The sequence below is a fragment of the Podarcis tiliguerta genome (assembly GCF_965153285.1).
Source record: "Podarcis tiliguerta genome assembly, chromosome: 7".
NCBI classification, from domain to species: domain Eukaryota; kingdom Metazoa; phylum Chordata; class Lepidosauria; order Squamata; family Lacertidae; genus Podarcis; species Podarcis tiliguerta.
Window position 1 is genome coordinate 47,153,147 of NC_139540.1, and position 27,764 is coordinate 47,180,910.

Sequence of the window (27,764 nt, forward strand, 5' to 3'; positions counted from 1 at the left end):
CCCTCTTTTGTTTTCTGCAGTACAATGGCATGTGTAGCATACAGCATATTTAAGATACGTTCAAAACAACATGTTTAAAATACACTGATGCTGGCATCGAAAGAAAGACCATATACGCTTGGGAGAAAGCTTCATGGGTAGTGAGAACGGCTGCAGTGTTAAGAAGTGAAACCTAAGCTCCAAATGTGGTTCTCTTGCTCATGTGCATGCCTATGAATAAAAAGAACAGGAAAAACTATTATTGTTAATAACAAACCTTGATTGTTCGCTTGCAGCATTGTTAATGGATCTTTTCAACATGTTTGGGGCTGCCTTTGAAAAGTGTTTGGAAGTTTCAGCTGGTCTGGAATGCTGATTGGGGCCAGTCACAGGGAACATGTTCCTCCCTTGATCCAGCAACTGCACTAGTTACCAGTCCCTTTCCAGGCACAATTCAAGGTGCGGACTGTGACCTATAAAGCCCTATATGGCTTGAGCCCAGGCTGCTTGCTGCGTAGTATCTTCCTATATGAACATGCCCGGGTACAATGATCCTCAGGTGAGCACCCTCCCTCTGCCCCATCAGTATCAGAAACACAGTTGAGGGTGTCCACAGTTGAGGCTTTTCTGCGGCAGGCAGGCCTTTGGAAACAAAGGTGCAGGCAATGCAGAGGACGGGATGCTGTAAATGAAAACGGTAATTTAATTGCTAATTCTAAATGTGTTTTGGTGTATTTCAACTATTATTTGAACCATATCTTTTTATTACTTTGGGGCTTACTGTGTCAGTAAGAGATGTGAGCAGCAAACACTCTCACCCAATGCCCTTACCAGGTTGCAGACACATTGCTCATCTGGAGGTTGGAGAATACTGATGGTGTTGAGCTTAGATGGCCACAGATCAGTGCTGTCATTTGTCTCATTTGTCGCAGTGCAAATGCATGGTGGGCTTGGATGGTGCAGCCCCATTGTATTGTGGGGGCGGGTGTGTGTGTGTGTGTGACTGAGGAACAAAAAGTGGAAGTACAAGGCTAGAAGGAAGTTGTAAAGAGAATATCACATTGTAATGTATACTCTTGTCCATTGGTATTAATACTATATTGTACTCCCCTTCCCCAAATTACTGGAGAAGTCAGTATCTCAGTGAAATGCTTAAAAAGCAATGTGGAAATTCACTGTTAGTGGAGGAAAGTTCTCCTAGCAAATTACCTTTCCTCACTTTGTTGTGAAACATGCGTTGTTTTTGGAGTTTGGAATAATTTGTCCCTTCCTCTTTTCACTTGCATTTGGAAAAATGCACCTGTTCCTTAAGGCTGTAGTGCAGTTCATCCACAATAAAGCATAGCAATGATGCTACGTATTTATTCCCTGACCCTCTAAAGCATAGATGGGTAACCTGTGGTATCTGTGCCTGTACAAATCCCATCATCCCTGACCATCGGCCATGGAAACCAACATGTGGAGGACCACAGGTTTGCCATCTCTCCTACTCCTTTTTCAGATTTTAAAGTAATTTACCACGATAGAGGTCTGCCATTATGGATAACAATCTGACTTTGCCTCCATCCAGAAACATAACATTAACTCATACGGAAATGCCTAAAGAGGAGACCAGCTTATTTAATTTTAGAAATTCATAGTGCTTAGATCACCCAATGGTTGGGAAAGGAAAGGGGGGGGGGGGGAGACCCAAACCAAGAATAGCTACATGGTAAGTCATCCTAGGTAATGACTTTAATCTGCTCCTGTACCTTTTCAGATGAACAATGAATCATGAGATTTGATTATAGCACATCAGGTAATGTGAAGACAAATTGTCACTAACTGCATCCATTTAACCTTAGGTTAAAGTCAAATGAAGGAAATCATGAGCATAATGCAGCTGAATGCAATATCTGTTCTTTTTCTCTTATTGTCACCATCATTTAAGTTTAAAAGGTCATTGGCTAGATAGTATGCACCAGGAATTCAACATTCTCATTAGCAGAAGCTTCAGTGTACGTATAATACAAAAATAAATTCAGTGATACCCCAGAAGTGATGTTTACAATTAACAGATGCTGCCCATCTGTTTTTGTTTATTGCATTTGTGGACAGCATAGGTTGTATCCATTTCAGTATTAAGTTTAAATTGGAAAACTAAACAAATATGATTCTAATGCAGGCTGCCTTAGAATTTATATATCCTGTAATATAGTTCACACACATTAATGAGAGAGAGAGCATTTAGTAAATCACCCAAGTACAATACCATCTTTTTTTAAATGTAAGAACTGCTACTACAGTGGCACCTAACAAAACCATCACGTTATGCAAGGATTTCTGCCTGCTCTCTGTGAAAACTATTCCAAAATGTTGGGAGAAAACCCAGAAATGATTTGTGCAGGAAGAGAAAGTCCCGTTGTTCAGGCAGAAGACTTTGCACTAGTAGGAGTTTTTCACTGGATACAACCTGCTGGGCTTTAATGGATGTTTCATGGGGAACCTTATAATAGAGTGCTGAAACAATTCAGTTGTACTGCTCCCAAAGATGTAGACCCATAACACTTTCCCTTTCATATTTATTTTTCTGCTGGTTTTCAATCCCCGTACACTGTGTTTGCCGATTTCCAGTGCTTCATATATGCTAGAGTTCAGTTATGATAGTATTATGGATCATGTGAAATGATACTAAAGAAGATTGCCTCAGAGAATGTGTCAAATTATTTATGCTGTATGACCATAGACTGCTCAGTCCCAAGATTGAGGAGCATAACTGGGCAAAAGCTTCAACTTCAGCATTTATTCTTTCTCCCTTGGTTTCTTATTTATTTATTTAGAATTTAGAAAATGGTCAGTCCGGTTTTATTATAATCCCTCGTGTTATCTCGGGATTTGGTTCCAAGGGTTATGTGTTTATGCAAAAATTGTGTATAGTCAAACGCTTGGAGCTGCCCCATAGCTGGTGAGTGAGGGGGAGACAGAGAGCATCCCCAGCAGTCCCAGAATTGGTGTGTGTTGAGGAGGCTTGTCCATAAAGTCAGGCCAGGAGTTTAAAAGCTCTTTTTGCCTTTTGTCCACTTAAGTTAAGTGGTGCAGAGAGAATTTTTAAGCTCTGGGCCCTGCTTCCTAGACAAGGCCAGCTTACCATACCACCTCTGGAAAGCAAGGGATGTTTGTGTGAGATCTCATGAGAGCCCCCTAAAGCCTCCCAGAACCGCCGCGATGAGCAGAGTATTGCCCAGCAAGGAAGGTGAAGAGCTTCAAAGCTCTTTTCACACTTGTTAACCCCAAGTGCACCCAGCACAAAAAGAGTTTCTAAGCTCTCTACCTTGCTTACAACTTGACCTGCACAATTTAAGCCAGCCCACCTTCAACTGCCTATGGTTGAAATCATGAAAGTCAAATGCATGTAAGATGAGGGAAATTCAAAAACAAACAAACCTGACTTTGCTCCTTTTTCAGTGGGTAATCCTATTAGCTGTAAGGCCTGGAAGACCTGCTCCCTGCCTTGCAGGCCTTTTCCCATCTGACCTGGGAGGGTGGGACCATTACTGACTCCAGCTACAAAAGCCAAGGCTGCTGTATACAGAATTTTGGGCTGGGGTATTGTTCAGAAGTTTTTGTTGGGAAGGTATTGCTGTTACTCTTGTTGCTGTTATTTTTGTGTGTGTGTGTGATTTTTAAAATATGTTGTAAGTCACCTTGAGCATGGTTTGAACTTTGAAAGCCTGGCATACAAATAAAATGGATGATTGATTGAAGTCAGGCATAGGCAAACTCGGCCCTCCAGATGTTTTGGGACTACAGTTCCCATCATCCCTAGCTAACAGGACCAGTGGTCAGGGATGATGGGAATTGTCGTCTCAAAACATCTGGGGGGCCGAGTTTGCCTATGCCTGATTGAAGTGATTGAAGATCCTCTGGGCATCTTAAGATACAGCAGTTCTTTGTCTGAACTGGGAGATTCCCAGCTCACCCAGACTCAGTCAATGTTTAGTCCCCAACTCTGGCTCAGCCAACATGCTCATCATGTCTCAACTGGGGCTCACTTAGTTGAGCAGAAACTGACTGAGCCAAGTCCAGCATAAGTACTTAAAAATGGAGCATTCCAGGAGTGGAACCAGAGAGGGGAGACTTTGGCTGGATACTGAGTCAATTCAGCTCAGTCATGTGATCTGGCAACCAAGCATCAACACTATTTAAAAGGCTTGTTTTCCCTATGCCAGGCTTAGACAGAGTATGATCAGCAATTTCTGAATGGGTTTTGGATCTGGAGTAACTTTATGCTGGTTTACTTACACAGCCTTCCTTTACCACTAGCATTTTGTGTTTAGGATTGCTTTCTTAGCCAAGCAATCCTTGTACAAGGAGGACTTTTTGTTCATTAGATCTGATAATGAAGGGAACAATTAATTGGTACTGTGTGCTCTTTTACTTCATGGATTTACATACTAAAGAGTTCAACAGTCCAATATTGCTAGGTAGGTGAGTTTTTATTATTATTATTACAATACTATTTAAAGTTAGTGTTGCCACTTTTACTACCTCTGCTGATAAAAGTTACTGAACCATCTTTCCATGGCTTGTCAGCCTGTCTGAGTTTTTCTTTCTTGCTACCACTTTGAAACTCTCTAGTGGCCTAGTGGCTTTACTATTTATTTCATATTGCAGCCTCCACTTGCTTTAATACACTGCTGTTTATTTAGTGTATGTGACCATGAGAAGTGAAAAGGCTCCACTTAGTAAAGAAATGAAGAGCAAAATCAGTTATAAAAGAATGTGGCGATCAGTGAACACCATTAATCTGGCATCATATTCATGCTTAAAAATTTACACAGAAACAAGAAGGCTGTCAAAAATACAAAAGCGTTTTGTTACTGCAGAGGTTGCATAACATAAAGCAAGATTAATGATTAAAAGAACGGCATGGACTCCATATTTGAGGGAAATAAGTGTTTTAATAGTTTTGCATTTTCATGCATTTCACATTCATAATAACTCTATGGCAATTTTCCCAAGTATTTAAAGGGTTTATATCATTATAGCACATTTTACTTCTGTGTTTTAATCTTTCACTGAAGTAAATCGTTTATCTTGCATTATATTAACATGTAAATGAGATATCCAGACCAATAGCAAACTCCATCTACCATGTGGACAACTGTGAATGTAATTTGGAGAATTGGATTTCCTAGCTTTAAGTTTCTATCAATGTGTAAATCCTGAATCTAGGTTTTCCAACACTCCCAATATATTGGAGCCCAAAGTGAGCGGAGGCTGTTTTACTGAGAATGTATGAAATATTACAAGCAGAAGATTAGCTGGAAAGCAGTTCCAAAACCTACTACAGCCCAGTTATCAGAAGTAACTTCACACCTCAGCCTGATTAAGCCAACCCTCAGAGAAACTGAAATACAAGCAACCAAATTTCACACAAATATCCTTAAAACTTAGGAAAGCACCCTGTCAATTAATTGATTGATAAAATGAAAGTCTGCACTGCCCCCTTTTAGAAGTTAATGGATTAACAATAATATGATATTCAACTGCAGCCTTATACCCAATTTCCTGGGATCAAGCTGAACTTAATGGGGCTTACTTTTGAGTAGTTATGTACAGTATATAATTGTGCTGTAAGTTAGTGAAGCCACACATTAGATAGACCCCAAAGAACTACATGTCAGTCAGTGGGTGATATCCCCGTGATTGACATCCATCAACAGAGCATAAGAGAGGCAATTTTTGGAAATTTCACTCCCCCTTCACTCCCACAAAATCTCCCTAGAGCATAACCTAATCCTACAGAGCAGATTTTGGGGGGTTGTAGAGGGGAGAGGGAATTACTGAAAATTGTCTCACCCTTATTTCTTATCCATGTTTCTCTTATTTAGCCTCCTTTTAAACGATCTACTTGTCCTTTAATGCATCAATCATTTCCCATCCTCTCTTTATCTCCTTTTCAGTAATTTTTACCATGTTGGTAATTTCATGCAGACTTATTCAAACCTCATGCAGGGCTTTGACTTTGAGTATATAGGTGCTGTTGGAGTCAACAGACAGTGTTGGTCAAGGACATATCTGATCTCTATAATGAGATACAATTTAGAAACGTAATTAGTGCTTCACAAGTTATAAAATGCCATATAAGATATTACAGTTAAAACCTATGGAGACTAAAAGACAGTGATGCAATTTCTAGTTCTGTTGAAATGAGGTTTTGAGTTGCTTTTAAAAATAAAACTTTACCAAAGTGAAGCGGAACTACCACATCAAGGAAGAACTACATAGATGGTAAAAGCTTTCCAATGCCTTCTGTTCTTTTTATTCTTCTTTTGCCAGGAATATTATTTTATTTTTTGTCAGTAGGAATTGTTGGAGACTCAAGGGGACCGTGTTTCAATTGTTCTGTAGAATACTTCAAATTATTCTCTAATGAACAAAGTATTTCATGGAAAAGGCATTTCTCTCTTAACTTTCCAAGTGACCCCTCCCCCTTTGGAGCTGTATTACAGCATTTTCAGTAAAGGTGCTTATCCTTTTCTTGCCACTTTAATGGACAGGCAAAGTAAAATAATTTTTGGAAGCAAAATTGAGAAAATCTTCCAATACATCTGTTGTTTATCTGCTGTTAAAGGTTCATTGGCTAAACCAAACCTCTTTTGTGGATAAACAGATTTAAAAGCAGAATATTTTGTCAGCATCCAAAACATTTAACAAAACAAGCTGTGTTTTGTGATAAAAGGAACAGGTTGTTGTTAGCAAATCATTCAGAAAAGCAGGTGCATCATAGTTCAAAAGATGATGCTCCATAATGAGTAGTCATTTTGAGTATTCTCACACCATTTTTTCCTGATTAAGGGCAGTATCCAACAAAGTACTTCTGTTAGTTCAGGGATTTTCATCTGCACAACATAATTTCCCCTTCCTCTTCATGAATGCCACTGTTCACCTCAAATCTGCTCTGGGGGGTTGGCGGACAATCCAGAACTGATAAAGAGAGATGAAGTTATATTGCGCCATAGTTTTTAAAAAATGGGTACAAGAACTATCAGCTCTGTAGCTATTCTGATTTTTTAAGCCCAGTATGTACACATATGTTTTGAATTCGATGGGAACTGAGGAGAGAGTTTTAGCTGCGATTTCTGCATTGCAGGGGGTCGAACTAGATTAATCTTTCGGTCCCTTCTGATTCTGCGATTTCCCAAACATACAGAATGTACATTACATGGGAAGGACACAGATAGCTACACAAGTACTATATCATTAATGTGGTAATATCACCTGCCGAAATCTTCAAAGTGGGCGGAATTGAACTTAAACAACAACTTCACAAGCTCATTGAAAAAATCTGGGAAAGAGAAGAAATCCCAGCAGACTTTAGGGATGCCAAAATTATCAATCTCTTTTAAAAAGGTGACAGAACTTATTGTGGAAACTATTGAGGCATCTCTCTATTAGCTGCGACCGGCAAAATTCCTGCAAGGATCAGTCTTAGGAAACAGTCTCGTAACAATATCTGAGGTGACCCTTCCTGAATCCCCAAATGGTTTTCAGCCTTCTAGGGGGACAGTGGACATGATTTTCACCACTCGACAGAAAAATGCAGAGAGCAAAACCAACCCCTTTATATGGCGTTTATTGACCTGACTAAGGCTTTCGACACTGTAAATCATAATGCCCTGTGGACTGTCCTTCTGAAAATTGGCTACCCAGATAAGATCATTCGGCTCCTCCATGATAATATGACAGCAACAATTGCAGATAACAATGGCTCTCAAAGTGAACCATTCACAGTGGGATCAGGCGTTAAACATGGTTGTGTTATTGCCCCAACTCTATTCATTATTTTCATTGCCATGATCCTACACTTTGTGGAAGGGAAACTCCCCACCGAAGTAGAAATCATATATCGAACAGATGGAAAGCTCTTCAATCTGAGGAGGCTGAAAGCAAAGAGGTTACTGTAACTTCCATCATAGAGCTTTAGTATGCTGATGACAATGTAGTGTGCACACGCTCAGAGCATGACGTCCAAATCATCCTAAATATCTTTGCAGAAGCTTACGAAAAGCTTGGCCTATCATTCAACATCCAAGAAACCAAAGTGCTGTACCAACAACTACAAAATGACCCCTCTGCAGCACCACAAATCCAACTCATTGGTGTAACATTGGAAAATGTTGATCACTTCTACTGCCTAGGCAGTTATCTTTCCACAAGGGCCAACATTGATGCCGAAATCCAGCATCGCCTGAGCTCTGTGAGTGCCGCTTTCTCCCAATTGAAGTGCAGAGTGTTTGGGGACCGGGACATTCACAGGGAATTCAAAATGCTTGTTTACAAAGCTATTGTACTACCAACTATACTATATGCTTGTGAAACATGGACCACTTATAAACTCCTCAAAAGATTCCATCAACGGTGTCTCTGAAAATTTTTACACATCATTTGGGAAGACAGGCAAACTAATATCAATGTACTGGAAAAAGCAAAGATCACCAGTGTTGAAGCTATGATTCTTCAACATCAACTTTGTTGGACTGGTCATGTTGTGCAGATGCCTGATGATCGTCTTCCAAAGCAACTACTCTATTCCGAACTTAAAAATGGAAAGCGTAATGCTGGTGGTCAACAAAAGAGGTTTAAAGACTATCTCAAGGCAAATCTTTAAAAAAGTTGTATAAACACTGACAACTGGGAAACACTGGCCTGCGAGTGTTCCAGTTGGAGAACAGCCTTTACCAAAAGTGTCATAGGCTTTGAAGACACTCAAATTCAGGATGCAAGGGAAAAATGTGCTAAGAGGAAGGCACGCTTGGCAAATCCACACCGTGATCAACTCCCACCCGGAAACCAATGTCCCCACTGTGGAAGGACGTGTGGATCTAGAATTGGCCTCCACACTCACTTACGGACTCATTGTTAAAACCATGTTTATGGAAGAAATCTTACTCGGCTGCGAGTGATTGCCAAAGAGAGAAAAGCTCAAGTTGTATTTATTGACTGCAAATTAAAGCGCCCACATGCCGTGTGATCTGTTTCTTAAATGGGTATTGAAATTGCATCGGATTAAACACATGTCTGATCTAAGAAATAAGCAGTGTAGATATTACATGCTGTGCAGTTTTATATCCTGTATCCCAAATAACCTACATAAACCTGCTGTGATGGCCTGGGATTCCGATTCGGGGGATGAAACAGAGGAATCCCGGCCTGCACAGGAGTCCCCGCCTCCAGGGCCGGCTGAACTGGGGCAAGGCCTAGATGCTGGAGAGCCTGCACCTGTGGCAGTGCATCAGGAGCTGGCCCCAGGTGAAGCCCTTCTGGCCCCAGAGAGGCTTGACGACTCAGTGGCCACAGGTGAGCCTCCTCCGGGGCCCAGTAACCCTTCGGCCTCTCCTGATCTGCAGAGGTTTAGAGCAGAGAGGCGAAGGGAACTGGTTGCCCCCAGGAGGAGTGCTCGCCTTAAGGCCAGAGGAGGCGGGGCTCCTGGGGGCCGGGACCGCCCCTGGCCTTAGAAGAGGATAAAAGCCCAGTCAGCCCGGCCCCAGGTTGCGGGAGCAACGTCGTTGTTGGCTTCGGACCTTCCTGCGTTCCTGATCCCTGCTCGGCCTCCTGTTCCTGACTATCCGGTACTCCTGTTCCCTGCTCGGCCTCCTGTCCCCGACCATCCGGTGTTCCTGTTCCCTGCACAGCCTCCTGTTCCAGCGTTCCTGTTCACCGCCCGGCACTCTGCCTCGGACCTTGCCCCTCTTCGTGTGGACTCTGCTACACCCAAGGTACCTTACCCCCGGGACCAGCACAGTTTGCTCCCGCCACCTCCCGCACTCCCCCTTCGTAGGGGTGCGTTCGGGAAGAGCCAGAGGCCATGGCTGAACAGGCGGCTGCACTGGTGGCTTTGGCCCAGGAGAACCAGGCCTTGTCTCACACCGTGCAGCAGCTCAGTGCCGCGGTTGAGGCACTTCAGCAACGCTTGGAAGCCCTACCGGCTCCTGGGGCCGACGCCCCGGCTCCGGGCAAGTACCCAGTGGCTTTGCCTGAGAAATTTGATGGAGCCCCGGCCAGCTTTCCCATGTTCCTGGCCCAGGCCAAACTGTATATTCAGGGGCGAGCCCGGAACTTTCCTGACGACCGTACCAAGGTGCACTTTTTGATTAGCTTGTTAAAGGACCAGGCGGCCAAGTGGGCGTTGCCGCTACTCAGGCAAGACTCCCCCTTGCTGGCAGACTATACGGGGTTTTGCAATCGTTTGGAGGCCGCGTTCGGCAACCCCCAGAAAGAGAGTCAAGCCAACCGGGCGATTCGGCATTTGAAACAGGGCAAGTCCACGGTGGCCACATATACCACGGAGTTTCGGCTGTTGGCACAGGACTTGACCTGGAATGACTCGGCACTGCGGGACCAGTATCTCGAAGGGCTTTCGGACGAGGTACTGGACCAGTTGGCCACAATGGAACGCCCCACCACGCTGGACACTCTCATTCAACGGAGTCTACAAATAGACGACCGGTTGGAGGATCGTCGTCAGGCCCGGGGTCGCCGACACTTCCAGTTCACGGCACCAGCTTTTTCCGGCAGCCCCACGGTCACAACTGATTTAACGGAGGAGCCTATGCAGCTCGGGGCAGTGCGGCCACGCCTTTCCCCCGCAGAGAAGGCGCGGCGTCGGGATGGAAATCTCTGTCTTTACTGTGGCGGAAGTGGACACTTCGCTCGGTCCTGCCCTGAGAAACGCCAGCCGCAGGGAAACCGCCAACCCCAGTAGCTGATGGCCCTAGCTACCGGGGGTCCCAAACCGTACAGAATGGGCCCGCACCAATGGACTTGCAACATCTTATGGTTTCGGTACGTTTATACCCTCCAGGTGGGCCCTGGATCCTCACCCATGCTTTGGTAGATTCAGGGGCAACCCGCTCCTATATGGACGCTGCTTTTGCCGCCCATCATCAGGTGCCACTTCGGAACAAGCCAGTACCGGTCCAGGTGGAAGCGATTGACGGACGACTTCTGCGGTCAGGTGCCGTTACTCAGGAGACCCAGCCTCTGGTCCTGTGTCTCCAGCAGCACCGGGAGTTGCGAACTTTGGACATTGCCTCTATGCCCCGCTTCCCCCTGGTGCTCGGGATGGACTGGCTGGAAGCCCACAACGTTCAGATTGACTGGGTCAAACGGACCGTGCACTTCCCAGTCCCATGTTCCCATGCTCAATCCGGAACGCTGGCGTCCGCGCCCTCAGAGGAGGCAGCACCCACGCTCCCAGCCGTGTACCAGGACTACCAGGACGTGTTCGAGGAACGGGGGGCAGACCAGCTGCCGCCGCATCGGCCTTTTGACTGCGGCATAGACCTCCAACCCGGAGCGCCTTTACCAGTGAGTCGCTTATATTCCCTAACAGAGCCAGAGCGCGAGGCTTTGCAGGACTTCTTGCGCAAGAACCTGGAGCGTGGGTTCATTAGGCCTTCCACCTCGCCCACCGCGGCACCGGTGCTTTTTGTTAAGAAGAAATGTGGGGAACTCCGCCCTTGCCATGATTACCGAGCCCTGAACAAAATTACCGTCCCAGACCGGTACCCCTTGCCCCTTATCTCGGAGCTGCTGGAGCGGGTGCAAGGGGCACAGGTGTTCACCAAGCTGGACCTCCGGGGGGCCTACAACTTGATTCGGATCCGAGCCGGGGATGAGTGGAAGACAGCGTTTGGGACCCGGTACGGGCAGTTCGAATATTTGGTTATGCCTTTCGGTTTGTGCAACGCGCCTGCTGTGTTTCAACGCTACATCAACCACGTGTTTCAGGACTTGTTAGACAAGTACGTGGTGGTGTATTTGGATGACATACTGATTTACTCCCGTGACCCGGCCCGCCATGAGGGACATGTCCGGACCGTGCTGCAGCGCTTGCGTGAGCACCGTTTGTACGCAAAGCTCAGCAAGTGCGAGTTCCATCAGCGGACTGTGGACTTCCTTGGTCACCGGCTCTCTCCAGATGGGGTGCAAATGGACCCGGGGAAGGTGACAGCGGTTCAAGAATGGGCGGCACCCCGGAACCGCAAGGACCTACAGCGTTTCCTGGGGTTCGCCAATTACTACCGGACCTTCATCGCTGATTATGCTCATCGCACCACCCCGTTGACCCGGCTACTGCGCCCAAAGACGCCGTTTTCCTGGGACAAGGAGGCAGAGGAGGCGTTTCAGGGGTTGAAGGCCTGTTTCCAGAGGGCACCAATCTTACAACATCCTGACCCCTCTCGACCCTTTGTGGTGGAGACCGACGCTTCCAGTACGGCTCTCGGTGCCGTCTTGTCTCAACAGATTGGTCCTGAAGCGCCACTCTTACCCTGTGCCTTCTATTCCCGCCAGCTCCTACCAGCGGAGCGTAACTATACTGTGTGGGAGCGGGAACTACTGGCCATCAAGGTAGCCTTTGAGGTCTGGCGCCACCATCTTGAGGGGGCACGACATCCGGTGGAGGTGAGAACCGACCACCGGAACCTGGAGTACCTCCAGACCACCCGCAAGCTGAACCAAAGGCAGATCCGGTGGGCGTTGTTCTTTTCCCGGTTCCAGTTCCGGATCCGCTACATCCCTAGCTCTCAGAATCAGAAGGCGGATGCCCTGTCCCGGAAACCTGAAGACAACGCAGACACGGTACAGCAAGCAGAACCCACCACGATCCTACCTCCGGCTGCATTCCTGGCCACCCAGGAGGCGCAGCCACTGCAGGTTCGGGTGCGGGAACAGCAGCGGGTCGACGCTTGGGCCCAGGAACGACTCCGGGAGCTGGCTGAAGGGTCCAGCCCACAGTATCCGGGGCTGGTCCTGCATCAGGGCCTTCTGCTGCACCACGGTCGTCTGTACATCCCGCCAGGGCCACTACGGCTGGAGGTTCTCCGGATGGCCCATGATGCCCCAGCAGCGGGGCACTTTGGACGGTATCGGACCACCCATCTGGTCAGTCGAGAGTTTTGGTGGCCCCGCCTGAAGGCTGACGTGGCTCGCTACGTTGCTGGTTGTGATGTCTGCCGGCGCGCTAAGGGACCTACCGGGCGACCCCCCGGCCTACTTCAGCCATTGCCAGTTCCACCGCACCCTTGGCACACGGTTTCGTTGGACTTTGTAGTGGACTTACCCTCGTCTCGTGGCTGTACCTGCCTTCTGGTTTTCTCCGACCATTTCACCAAGATGGTGCACTGCGCTCCCTGTCCATCTGTACCCACAGCCAAGGAAACTGCTCAGCTGTACCTTCAGCATGTCTTCCGCCTGCATGGCCTACCTGAGCGCGTGGTGTCCGACCGGGGCGTTCAGTTCACATCCCGGTTCTGGCAAGCACTACACCAGACCCTCGGGACGGAGGTCTGCCTCTCGTCAGCCTATCACCCACAGACCGATGGCCAGACGGAACGGGCGAACGCGGTGCTGGAGCAGTACCTCCGGTGTTACTGCAGCTACCAGCAGGATGACTGGGTCGACCACCTGGCATTGGCGGAGTTCGCCTACAATAACGCGGTGAATGCGTCCACCCAGCAGACCCCGTTCCAGGCCAGTTATGGTTATCATCCACGGCTGTTTCCAGAGGTGCTGCCGACATCCGCAGTCCCGGCGGTGACGGAGTGGCTTCAAGAGCTCCAGTCCCAGCAACAGCTTTTGGTGGAGCAACTGCACCAGGCCAAGGAAGCGTACAAGGCCCAGGCCGACCGCCACCGCCAGGTGGGGCCGGAACTTCGCGTCGGTGACCTGGTTTGGCTCTCCACTCGCCACCTCCACCCCTCTCGACCTTCGCGGAAGTTGGACGCCCGCTTCACCGGCCCGTTCCCTATCGTAGACCAAGTCTCTCCTGTGGCATTTCGTCTCCGGTTACCCGCAACCCTGAAGGTTCACCCGGTCTTCCACAGGTCCCTTTTGAGTCCGGTGGCCCCACCCGACGAGTTCCACCCGAACCGTCCCCGACCGCAGCCAGTGTTGGTTCGGGGAGAGCCTGAGTACGAGGTGGAACGCATCCTGGACTCCCGATACCGCAGGGGAAAGCTGCAGTATCTCATTGACTGGAAGGGGTACGGACCGGAGGACCGTTCCTGGGAACCTGCGGCCAACGTCCACGCACCTGCCTGCCTCCGAGAGTTCCATGCGACGTACCCCGGCAAGCCGGGTCCGGACCCTCGGTTGAGGGGGGGGCCTGGGAGGGGGGATGGTGTGATGGCCTGGGATTCCGATTCGGGGGATGAAACAGAGGAATCCCGGCCTGCACAGGAGTCCCCGCCTCCAGGGCCGGCTGAACTGGGGCAAGGCCTAGATGCTGGAGAGCCTGCACCTGTGGCAGTGCATCAGGAGCTGGCCCCAGGTGAAGCCCTTCTGGCCCCAGAGAGGCTTGACGACTCAGTGGCCACAGGTGAGCCTCCTCCGGGGCCCAGTAACCCTTCGGCCTCTCCTGATCTGCAGAGGTTTAGAGCAGAGAGGCGAAGGGAACTGGTTGCCCCCAGGAGGAGTGCTCGCCTTAAGGCCAGAGGAGGCGGGGCTCCTGGGGGCCGGGACCGCCCCTGGCCTTAGAAGAGGATAAAAGCCCAGTCAGCCCGGCCCCAGGTTGCGGGAGCAACGTCGTTGTTGGCTTCGGACCTTCCTGCGTTCCTGATCCCTGCTCGGCCTCCTGTTCCTGACTATCCGGTACTCCTGTTCCCTGCTCGGCCTCCTGTCCCCGACCATCCGGTGTTCCTGTTCCCTGCACAGCCTCCTGTTCCAGCGTTCCTGTTCACCGCCCGGCACTCTGCCTCGGACCTTGCCCCTCTTCGTGTGGACTCTGCTACACCCAAGGTACCTTACCCCCGGGACCAGCACACCTGCACAGCTAGTAACTTGGTGAAGTTGTTCTTGGTGGGCAGGATGTAATCTGCAGACTGTGTTGCCTACATGTGCAGTTAGTTTTCAGATATTCCATGAAGCAGCACAGTGACTATTGAAATAAAGAAAATGGTAAGGAAGTGTTTAAGTATAATAAAATCATTAGTCCAACCTTTTATTTTCAAAGGCGGTCAAAGAATTAATAAAACAGTTATGCAACAACTTATCTTAGAACTGGAGAAGAATCCCTTGTCACAAATTAGGCTTAAAATAGAAGAAATTGAGAACTGCAGCTAATGCGGAATGCAATCAACATCCCATTTAAATCAGTGGGAAAACTCCCATTGGATTTAATAGCTTTGAATTGCACTCTTACGCTAATTGGATAAGCAGCTAGAAAAAATATGTAATAAATCAGTAACTAGGATTCACTACAATAGGGATATTTCCAAAGGTACTTAATTTGGTGTAATTTATGATCTAATAATCCACAATGACGACAGCTGCAAGCTGCAGTTATGCAGATTAAGGGCAGAAATGCAAAATAGGTTTAAGAGAGTCACTCTGCCTATTTTCACCAAACACAGAGAACTGGAAAGAAGCCTGAATAACAACATTCTACAAATGCTTCATAACAAACTAGTATTGTTTTGATATTGCACCATTGAACTAAGATTATTCCAGTTGGGACAAAGTAACTTTAGAAATAATTTTTTACAAAGGTAGCCTTTTTGGTTAGTGGAAATGCTAATATTTGTGTGTGTGTGTGTGTGTGTGTGTGTGTGTGTATATATATATATATATATATATATATATATATATATATATATTTACACACACACACACAATATATTCTCATATCTAAGGGAGAGAATTGTCTTGGTTATAAAAAGTAACTCTGGGAAGTAATCATAAAAATCTAATCATGAATTCTGTAAAGCATTTAGGTGAGGATATTAACACCACTGGATATACTATTGTTGATTTAGATTGTGCGTGAATTTCAAACAAAGTTACTGCTTGCAGTTCTTGAATAATTAGTGATCTCTATGATATGGATGCAACACCCTTACTAGTAATATTACAAATGTTTGCTCAGATGACCAACTCAAGCTCTTTAGAGGCCAAACCAGCAACACTACAACAATCTGGTGCAGGTGGTTCTGAGTTCACCACCAGCCTGTCATTGCTAGCTACTCATTTGCCGAACAAATTTAGAAAGGGCACATGTGGGAAAACCAGCAGGAAGGGCTACCTGGTGACACTTCATTTCCAAGGCCAGGTTGCTCCTGAATAAGAGGCGAGAGCTGTAGATACATGCAAACTGTACTTCCTTGCAGCCCAATTAATTGAACCAGAATGCTTTGAAATTACAGTTGTGTTCCATTCTTAGCAGGAAAATATATTCCTCAGTAGGCTTGGATGCATCCAGGTAATATGGAAACGGTCCACAAGACTTACAGCATTGCTTGCCAGAGATAGTCCTCACAGCTGTTGATTCTTATCTACACACACCCTTGTTCAGGAAGGAGAACCACAGAGGGCTAGTGGGGAGCTCATCCAGGTGTACCAGCATTCCAGATTTTCTCAAAAAACTCTCAGCAAAAAGCTCAGAAGATAATGAGCAGATCAAGAGGAAAGCTAAGTAGAGTTCACTCATCACTAATCTAAACGTACTGGAGCTGTTTAAATCACACCAGGGAATAAAACGAATGCTCCAAGGATACTGTGTAATATATATTGATAAAAAGGAAATATTATTTTCCCTTCAGTGAGTTTGAGATAACCTTCAGCTGTGGGTGATTACTTTTTTGGTGGCCACCTTTCCTAATGTACCTCTATGGTACCAACATGATTTATCAGGCACTGTAAATCACATGCACTGACTTTTCTTCTTTCATGCTTCTGTGAGCACTAAAATTATTACTAGTGTTTCTCCATTTAAGTTAGCATATTACAGGAGCATATCAGTTAAAACTGTGGTGTAAAGAGTTCTCGCTACCCCTGTTCTCTTCACACTCCAGCAGCTGTCACAATTGCATTCAAGGCCAGGGTGCATATGGTTGAGGTGCTAGCTGCAATTACTGAGAAGTAAACTGAAAATCATGTTAAGAGTATCCTTTTTGCAGGACTGTAGATATCAGCCGTGCATTCTCAGGTGTTTGTGGAAATGCATACATGAGAATGCATCTTGTATGTTATAAGTATAGAAGCAACTATATATTTCTATAATATATGTGTGCTTTCTCAAATATACAAACAAGATGTACAGCATCCTAAAATAACAGGAATTTGAAGTAATGTTAAGCTCTGGAAAACTCTTTAAGTAAAGGCATTGAAAGTACATGTATAATGCAGTTTCTTACAATAGAATATAAAATGTAGTACTATCCTTGTGTGTGTTGCACACGTGTGCACACATTGAATTCCACACAAAAGAATTGTGGTCTCCGAATCGTGTTTTTTTCATGACTGTAGGTTCATGCTTTACAAAAAGAAATGGATGCAAATTTCAAAAGTTGGCTTTGCAGTTTGCCCACTACACATCACAGTACAATATCTTTTTGATTGATTGATGTTGTTGTTGAAAGTTGTATTGTGCAAGCACATTTTAAGCATGCATCCCTTTTTTTTTAAGAAGTTATTCCTTTTCTGGTTGCCAGTGATAACTATCCAGTGCTACCCCCATTTATTGTGAAAAGGGACACATAAGCTGAATTTATATGCTATGCAGTGCATGTTGCTTTAATGCTGTATGTGTTTGTGTTGGATTTCCTATGGTGTGGCTTTTTGTTATAATCAGATCCGCAGGCATTTCCACTTCTAAAGGTACATATTAAAGTATTCACAGTGACCCTTTCAAAATCACTTCCATTCACTGATCAACAAGTTGAACGATAATTTGCTATATATAAAACGCACAAAATGTTATTTTTAAAAATCCACATTGAAGTCATGCCAATTTCACTGCATCAATTTTGCCTGACCTGAGCAAAATGGAACCTGAGGTTCAGCGGCTGCATATGTGTCTTTAACATAGCTAATGAAGATGAGTCTTCAAAGTCTCTGTCATCCATGATCTTCTGCTATGAAATATGAAGTCCACTGTGTTCTAAATATGAGTGGACTGTGAATATGTGATCGTTGTTCTGTTTTTCTTCCTCCTTTTTCTAAATATTCTTTCTGTTTTATTGTTGACCACTCAAGTAAAGTAGGTTCTCTGGATTTTAGAAATGCTGGTCTGACTGGAGCAAACATATCAGAAACACTCATTTGTTGGTGGTCAGTTCGGTCGGATACCACTGCTGGTGCTGTCGTGTAAAAATATGAATATATGAGTTCACATAAATGTTGGGACATTGTGCTCTTTGGATCGTGGTCATATGCTGCAGTTGTCAGGATTCATCAATGTAACTTGGTTGTACAAAAATGTTTTTTCTTCCTCAGACTGTAGGGTTTACAGCTTATGGCCTCAACCAGGAGAGCATTCCACAGGTGTTGTGGAGGGTGGGGGTAGGGCTATAACTGAAAATATCCTCTCCAGTGTTGTCACCCTCCCAACCTCTCCTAGCTTTGTAAGGTTGCATAGGTTAAAAGAAGAAATTGCAACTAGAATTGTATAGGCAGCGAGTGCCATTGTCCTAATACTGGTGGGGAAAAAGTAAAAACACAAATAAACATATAACAAAATATTCAGCTCTGATAGCTCCCAGGTAATCATTGGCATGATTGCAACCTTTTTAGTCTTGAACTTTGCAAACTATGTCTTTTAAAGTTATTTTACTCCTGTTTATTCCAACCGTTTCTTAAATAAGGGCATGCCATAAAACCGCTTGTAAAAGTTAAATGACTTCATTATTGCTGTACTTATTAAAGAAATTAAAATCTGTTATTTACTGTTTAATATCCGTATACTTTGGCATAATGCTCTGTTTAACCTTGACTTTTGCCTCATGAATTATGTACAAGAGTCAGTTTAATGTTGACATTATTTGGAGCTTTCAAACAACCTATAAATAGCATTTTAAGGTTACTTTCAACAAGTTGACATCTGAACACCATAATTAACAAACTGAGTTCAGTCATTTCCTTAATAGGTTCTATGTTTTGCTTTCTGGCATAGGAATCAGGGCTTGCTCTTTCCACTTCATAAAGGCAGGCAGGTTAGATTTCATGCGAAGTTTTTGTAATTTCATTTGTGTTTGAGGACAAAAGTGGAAATACCGAAAAGCATTTAAAGTCACATAATTCCAAATATATTGAAGCCAAGAGTATACTTATGCTATGGGAAGGATTTATAGACATTCATATTTGATTAGGGTACACCTGGCAAGTCACACCTAGATTTTGAAACTGTGTATAGTTCATGCTGCTACCACCAAATAGGTCCATTCGGTGCTATTTTTTCCTAGAAAAAGAGGTTCTGGAACTCAAAATGAATGCCTCCTATGCTCTCTTATAATGGTAATGGTGCCCACCTGAGACATGCCAGAACTGTGTTCTGTCGAGTTCTGGCTGGGGAAAAAAGCCCTGGTTCCATTATACGGTTTGTGTGTTTTGAAAGAATGCATGAAATGTTCACATCAAGAGTTGCATTCTGATCTGCAAACAAGTTTGGGTTGGTCTGTTTCTCAAGGTGTGGACCAAATGAATTCCTCCTCCATCCCTACTGCCAAATGAGTTTCACTGGGGTAGAAAAGTATTGGAGAAATTAAATCTCTTTACAATAGTTTTCCCCCCCTTATCAAAAGTAAACTTATAATTTGTTTTTCACTAGGGATTGCTTGTACGGGATGCACCTCTGAAGGATATGAAAGTTTTTAATGATCGGCGATTCGTAGCTTCGTTCAGTGTGGTAAATGCTACCAAACGAGATGCAGGCAATTACCGCTGCATGATTCGCACAGAAGGAGGAGTTGGAGTATCAAATTATGCAGAACTGATCGTTAAAGGTATTTCAGAATGGATGCGTGCATGAGAAGAGTACTATCTTAAGTTATAACAGAGCTCCTGTAAATAACACGTACTGCTCCTATAATAATGAAGAGGTGTAGTCAGTGTCACATTCTTCTTTTAAATGGAGGCTAGAGAAACTCAGATATATCCCCTTGCACAGTCCTTCCTAGGACAATCTCCAGAGTCTGTTGATCATTTTATTGGAAGGCTCTAATTTTTTAAATTACTAAGCAAGTTGCAAAATGTCTAAACATTGCAGCTTCCCTTAGACACTTTATGATTGCTTTTTCTTTTTAACCTCCTCTTTTAACAATCTTATGTATTTTACATTTTGCAACTTTTTATTTGTGGTCAATGGACCATAAAATTATATTCAACTAACAATGATTTTGTTCCTTAATCGCAACAAGAAGCGAGCCCCTCTGTTCCACTACAAATATAGAACAAGTCTTACATATTATATTAATCATTATATGCATTATTATATACATAATACTGTATGCCTATTAGATGCATATATAGTCTAGGTTTCTTAAAGTGAGCAGTACATAAACAAATACATATAACTGTGCACATGACTATATAAAATATACTTGATATAAAATTATGCTGCAAAATGAGGTCTGACCTTTCTTTTTTACACATATTGGGGGGGTGTATAGTTAGTATAATTCCACACATAATTAGGCTTTAAAAAAAAAAAAGATACAAGCAGAAAGGGAATAGTGCTATGCAAAAAGTTCTTCAATGAACATTTCTGGCACATTTGTAGGGGCGGGCGGGGGACAGGAGGAAGGGGGGGGGAAGGTGGTATAGAGAAAGTTGTGATGCCTTTTGTGACACTTTTATGGATGGTGCATCTACACAACTATTTTTTGTTGTTCTGATGCACGATACCAGTCAAAAGTTTCTCTTTCTTAAATCCCCACCTCAACTTTTCTTTTTATTTAAAGGAGGCAGTCCTTGAGATATTTTGGTCAAGAGCTTTTAAAAGGATTTATAGGCCAAAACCAGCACTTCGAGTTGGGCCTGGAAAGTAATTGGCAGCCAGTGTAGTCAGGCCAAGATTGGTGCAATATTCTCAAACCTTCTTGCTCCAGTGAGCAACCTGTCCACCGAATTCTGCACCAGCTGAAGTTTCCGAACTATCTTCAGAGACAGCCCCATGTATAATGCGTTACATTATTCAAACCAGATTAGCAGAGCATAGCCAACAGAAGTTAGGCTATCCCAGATAGGTGTGTCCAGATAGGGGCACAGTTGGGTCTCAAGCGAAAACTGATGGAAAGCACTCCATGCCACTCAGGCCACCTGAACAAAGGTACATACCCACTCCTTCAGACGCAGCATAACCTCAAGCGCAAGCAACTTTCCATCCTTCCAGTCTGGGGAACCACCCACTAACAGTGCCTGAGTCTTATCTGGATTCAGCTTCAGTTTATTTCCTCTCATTGAGTCCATTGCCCTCCTTCTTCCTTGCATAGTTCTCCTGCCACTTTCCCTTGATGGTAATGGTCCTCCGTCCAGGACCATCCCATCCCATAGTGCATCTGAGACATTTAGGACTGATGCCTTGTCCCATTAAGAAATTATTCAGTCTGCCCCTCAAGTGTGCAGAAAGTTCTGAAATGGGGCAGTGAAGGTGATCATCCCTAAAATAAACAAACAATGGAAAGGTTACTCCGCTGATAAGAATTCAATTTTCTATACGTTCTTTGATAGTGAATCTCACTCCCAGTGATTTTCTTGTGAAAATGACTAAAACTTGGATTTTATATATAGTGGAACCTTGGTTTTCGAGTGTCTCGGAAACCGAATGATTCAGAACCTGAACACAAAATCCGGAAGTGAATGCTTCCATTTTCGAACGCACCTTGGAAGCTGAACAGCTTCTGAGGCGCACTTCTCCATTTTCTCAATGGAATTTGCCAGCTGCCCATGGTGTCTTGGTTGTCAAACGTTTCCGGAGTCGAACAGTCTTCCGGAATGGATTACATTCAACAATTGAGGTGCAACTGTATTGCTAAAATGGAAGTTTTTTGATTAAAATTCTTAAGAACATCTCATTCAGAAGCAGATATACAGTACACAGGGGTGGGGGCAATAATGAGGGGGGAAAGGAAGTGATCTACAGGCATGCTATATACTGATGAAAAATGAGGACAAATAAAGAGTCCTCAGATTCAGCTTTCTTAAAAACTTGTATCAATATACTACTATTGACCTTGAACCTTCCATGTGTGAATTTATTTATCACATCCTTATAATATTTGGTCTTATCCACCTCTCAGCACATTTACACTGTGTACAGTGAATAATTGCTTACCCTTAGGGTGTAATCCCATTAGCTACTTGTAGTGTGATGAAGTAATTATGGTAATTCCTTTTGCTTGTGCCGTAGCTTTTATGAGACCTCATGCGGGCCATTCCTTGTGACCTAAAAAGCCCATTTTAAACAGTGTACTGACCTTGGAACAGATTATATTTAAATAACAACATTATGATATACTTAAGCTCATTTGCATTGTTACTGATAGGCAATTACACATTCCTTTTTTAAAAGTGTGTTTTACACAAAATTGCATCCCACCTTCCAATAACATATGTGTTTTAAATATATATTTATCAGGGAGTTAAAAGTACGTGCACATTTGCAGCTTTCTTTTTTTAGGCTTGATATAATGGCTTAGTGCTTATTTTGAAACATTGTTTCATGTATTTTGAACTTCACATATTTTGAACTTCTTCACATATTTTGGACATCTTCACATAACAATTTTTTTCCTACATGGAATTACTGCATAAGCAAAACTATGTACACTGTGGGCCTTTTGAAATATGGTTTTATGTTATGTGCAACAGCCAGCACGAGCCTTGGTCTCATATGCTCCAACTACCTTTTCTTGCATGGCTGCGACATGCTTTCCTCTGCCTGAACTCCAGGGAAACTCAGGTTTGTTTTAAATTACTATTTATTGAAATAAGACAATATCAAATAGTGGTTTATGATCCCAGCTTGTTCTCAAACCATTTAAACTTTAAGCTAACCAGAGTCTCTGGACCTTGGGTCTAATGCGAAGCTCTGGTTAGTTTAAAATCAGAAGCACTCACTAATTTTCTATCTGTAGCTTCAGTGGGGAGGCAAGGAAATGTGGAACATATGGAAATTCTTTCGTTTATCAAAGAAAATCTCCATTCTCAAAACCTACTCATGACAATAGATCGCCAGGAAGGAAAAGATCAGCTGAGAGGTTCAGACCCTCATCAAATCCAAGAAAGTGGATCTTATGTTTATGGCACAGGTGCTAGATCTGTGAATCTCAGTGGCACATATAACTCTGTGAGCAAAGCACCACACCTATCCTCTGCAACGCTCTACTACCCCTCCAGAAAGACATCACATCGAGCAGACAACTGCACGTTAAAGTCCCCCACCACTTTTACTGAGCCTTGAGATGGTGGACAGTGTGATCGAGCCTACATAGGGGCTCTCCTTTCATGTTCTGCCAACAACAACGATCACCCTGGATGCCAGTCTTACGGGGTGAGGAGTTCACTGCAGAGATATAAGCATCCAAGGCCTATGGTTTCCAACAGAAGCATCAATGAGCATTGGTTAGTTAGAGCTTCAAGCAGCTTGCTTGGCCCTACAACACTTTGCTCCTCGTCTCCAACTCATCAGTGTCCTAGTATGTACATATTCCACCACAGTGAAATCCAACATTCACAGACAAGGAGGCACCTGATCTTTGGAGTTTTGTGCAGTAGTATCTCTTCTCCTCAGCTGAGCATAATAAAACTTCTAGTCACTTATTGCTGAGCTCATCTCCAGTCTCCTGAACACACAAGCAGACAGGCTGAGCCACAGGGAAAGCGACCAAGAGGAATAGCAACTGCATCCTGCAGTTTTCCAACAGCTCCTGTCAAAGTTCAGATCCTATGGTTCTTTACCAGATTCCAGTCAGCATCAGTGGAGACCTTATATGCCTTGTTCTCCCCTGGCCACCAGATTATTTCTCTGCACCTTCCCTCCACTTTCTATCATTCCAAGGGTGGTCCTCCAGAAGATCAGAGAAGAGAAAGTGAGAGTCCTTATCACACCATTCTGGCCTTGCAGCCCTTGACAAATACGCCACCTGGCACTTACCTACCAACCACTTTTGAAATGATAGCTTGAAGGGGCAACTTTAACATGTTCCTCGACCAGCCACAGATTCCCATCCTGAGACCTCCGCAGAAGCCTCCCTTTTAACCTCTGGAAGAGATCTGCCTCAAACCACTGTCCTTCAAAGTCACCGTTTAGTGGCCTTCATTTCATCTTGCAGAATTTTGGAACTCAGCACTCTGTCCACAGCCAAGCACCTCTGCACCTTTCATAAAGATAGGCTGTCTTCTGTACTGACCTAGCCTCCCTGCTTCCTAAAGTTACTTCTAGCTTCCACTTGGAGCAAGAACTTGTTCTTCTCTCCTTTTCCCCAGATTCAGTGCACCCACGAAAAAAGGTTTGGCATTCTCTGCATGTTTTCAGAGCCCTAAAAGTCCTCATCGCTCAAACCAAAGAGCTCAGGTGGACAGAATCCTTCTGTGTGTCCTTTGACCCTTTTTTCTTGCGGAAGAAGGTAACTTCTGCCATCTTAGCCAGTTGATAAAAGCTTGCATTGCTCTTTTCCTATGAAACTCAAAGGCTCACATCACTGCTCACTTCACTCATTCTGCAGCCACCTCTCTGCATTCTCCACTTATGCACCTCTACTAGAAAAATGAAGGGTGGCCACCACTATCACATAGATGCCTTTGCTTCAGTGGAACCCACCTTTGATCGGAGGCTCCTACAAAGGTCCTCTTTCCATCACACTGCAGCATCTCTGCCGCCCAAGATTGGGATAGCTCTGGTATGTCCTGATCTGCTTTCATTGCAGGAATGGGGAAAAGTACAACAGTACCTGCCTGTATCATAGCTTTCCATTCCTGTAACTCCTGCTCTTTCCAGAGCTTAGGGAATTCACATGTTGAATCCTGGGACCCCTTTGTCCCAAAACATTGCTGCCTGCCTTCAGCCTGCGGGTAGAGCCAAGACCCAATCTGCTGACCTTTCATTGGGAATGGAAAACTACAATTCAGGTAGTTTCTTAAAACAATTTGTGCTTCTTAAAAAAGCAACAACACACACTTAAAAAAACCCTACTTTTTTCTCGTGTTACATAAAACAAATCAGATATTGCAAATAAGATAAACTAAAAAGAGCTAAACAGACTGGTATTTGGGAACGTAAATTAGTATTTTATGTGCACACCCATCTTTTAACGAACTTTTCTAATAGTGGTCAGCTGCAGCATAGATTAGATTTAGAAGAACAGAATGAGCCTGTCTGAGAAGATATCAGATTATTACAGAGTTCAAAGTACTTACTGAGTTCATACAAGGTAAACCTAGGTGTCAGACTGGCTAGGAGGAGTTTTGTTAGGTTTTTAAGACAGGGCACGGAAGGGCAGCCATCTGTGCTGTCCATAGCTTATATTTTTTCAGGTTGTCAAATGGAAGGTTTAGCACCTTGAATAGCACTGAATGTGCGAAGGACTAGTGTAACGGCGATTGGTCTTAAATGTGAGGGCAAAATCATTTGGAAAACTGTGGCAAGATTTAAGAAAATATACGTAGACAACATCAATGTCTCACATCGAATATAACTGATCCGTAGAAAGGTCTTTATGATCTAAAAATAGAGACAGTGTATGTACTTTTGTAACCAAAGAAAATCTTTAATAAAAACATTCTTTTAAACACACACACACACACAGTATCATTGCAGTATAAACCGTTTTGAAGTTGAATGCTTAAAACTGTAGTCCTTGTATTGTCTTTGCCCTTTTTAGTGACTGTGTTTATGCGTACAGAGCTTTAAGCATGCACATTTCTTTATTCACAGTTTTATGCTGTTCAACAAACAATTTATTGTGAGTGGAAGACTATGGCATATCCTCTCTCATAATAACAGGCACATAATATGATAGACTTCTTAGCCATAATTGTCATAATGTGGAATGGAGAAGAAATGCATTTTTGGATGGGAAATGAACTAGTGCGTTCTGGCCCAACTCTTGGATTTCTGCACATTTACTGTTCATCAGTGCCGTTGTCCTTGTGTTTAGACAGCCTTTCTCTGAAAGTGTAGGCTGGGTGGGGAGCTAACTATTACTCTTCCACTCTTGTCTCTCTCCCGACCTGCCAGCAATTCTTTATAGACCTATATTGTAGTAACAGGGCTTTTGAATTGTACAAATCTATTTGTTGCTTTTATTATGGTCACAACACTTTCATCCGTGGCAGTTGCTGATATCTTGACTTTCTTCGAAATACACAATGAGGATAAACTATTATGCATTCTCTTTTCAGTAGTTTTGGGCACCTCAAAAACTGCATTGACATAAAGATGTGTTTCAGTGAGCATGTTCTAAACACTTGTTATGTCTGACTTCCCATAGTCCTTGATGAAAATGTTCCCAGTGTACTAATGAGGAAGATGCCTGCCTTAAAAAAATCATTACAAAGCAACCTTTGTAAATTCAAAACATCAGTGGATGACAGGGATTCTAGGAAAAAGGTGGGGGGAAGCAGACTACTTAGACTTTAATCTAATTGGTGGCTGGGCCCAGTCTCTGTTCTCATTCCTATAGCCTAGGGTAATGGACATATGTGATGTCCTTGCTATCAGATGTCGAGCTAGCAGCTCTGGATAGTGTCCGACTCAGGGGCGGAGTAAGGGGGTGCGGTGGGGGTGGTCCGCCCTGAGTGTCACCACTGGGGAGGGATGACAAAATGGCAGGTGGCATTCACCATGGGGCCTGCAGCATGCCCGAGCCACGCATCTCTCCTGGGAGATGACCCAAAGGTCCACCCACTGCCTTCCCCTCAGCTGTAGGGCAGCTGAGTGGGAGGAGGCAGGCAGACTCCTCGGAGGCCCCACGTAGCGTCCTGCCCTGGCTCGCCCCACCCCGCAGGCAGCTGGCACCGCCCCTGGACGTAGGGCATGCATACCTCCCCAGCTCCCCGATCAGCTTGCTCTGCCGCTGGTCAGACTGTCCTCTTGCTTCTATACTAATCTGTATACATGGGAACAGAAAGTTGTAATGGAAGAAATGAAAAAGCTCCCAATTACTGCTGTTCCTGTTGCAGGTTGTCCTACTCTTAGTTTTCTTTGTTTTTTTGTCGTCCCCGCCCCCCCTTATTTGTAAGTAAGGTTAGGGCTGCTTCTTGTGATCTCTATCTGTTATGTGGAGGCCTTTTGCACATTCTATTCAATGAATCATTCCTGAAGCAGTCTTGCCAGCATATTGTTGTGAAATGGAGACAAACCACTTGTTAGAGATAGAACTGTTTGGTGAACTAGCACGTGTGAATAGCTCACCTTATGATTTCAAGTAGTCTTCACATTATAGCTATTTCTGAGTAGCTGCTGTTATGCAACCTCTTATAAGAATTAAGTTCATGCATGCATATTCATTGCTTGATCTGCAACATGAAGTGGTAGCTTCTATGGGAAACATCAACCACAGGCTCACAACCAGAGCCATCACTTCAAACACAGTACATTTCAGTGGTAACACTTTCATGCCTTCTAGTCCAAACCAGTTGTAAGTCACCGATGATTCATTTATCCTTAGTTTCATATTATTGAAGTCCAGCTTTAAACCAGACCCGTTCTAGAACAGAACAAGAAATTGAATGTAGGTTGTTGGAACAATGTATCTCTTTTGAGCGCAGGGGATCAGAAAATACCCTTCGGGTTAAAAACCATTAAAATAAAGTCTGTTTCTAATACTTGTAACACCAAAAATGAATTAGTGTAACCTCTGTAGCCTCAATCCTGAGCTTGAATTTCAAATGGCAGTTCAACAGTCCTTACCAGCACTTGAAATTTGAACGTAATTAACTGTTGTTTCAGCATGGCTACATAAATGCCTCAGGATGTTCTATCAAAGTTCCATTTCATGTTTTGGTTGAAGAAACAGACTAATGAT

At 44.3% G+C, this 27,764-nt stretch overlaps 1 protein-coding gene and 1 long non-coding RNA gene across 29 annotated transcripts in view; one reads left to right on the forward strand and one right to left on the reverse strand.

Moving 5' to 3' along the window:
* On the reverse strand, nucleotides 1–27,686 carry LOC310682009. Its single transcript, XR_014513721.1, has 3 exons — nucleotides 27,152–27,686; nucleotides 21,157–21,398; nucleotides 1–210 (listed from the first exon to the last, which is right to left on the reverse strand). It is a non-coding gene; the product is annotated as an uncharacterized lncRNA (long non-coding RNA).
* PTPRM (protein tyrosine phosphatase receptor type M) overlaps nucleotides 1–27,764 on the forward strand; it is a 401,413-nt gene that overhangs the window by 149,311 nt on the left and 224,338 nt on the right. For 27 of the 28 annotated variants that reach the window (XM_083450038.1, XM_083450022.1, XM_083450011.1 and 24 more), the window contains exon 6: nucleotides 19,568–19,742. In XM_083450038.1, coding sequence (XP_083306164.1) covers nucleotides 19,568–19,742 — 175 coding nt within the window. Of the gene's footprint in view, nucleotides 1–19,567; nucleotides 19,743–26,858; nucleotides 26,920–27,764 lie in introns of those variants that run through there. The other variant, XM_083450032.1, reaches the window with a different exon arrangement.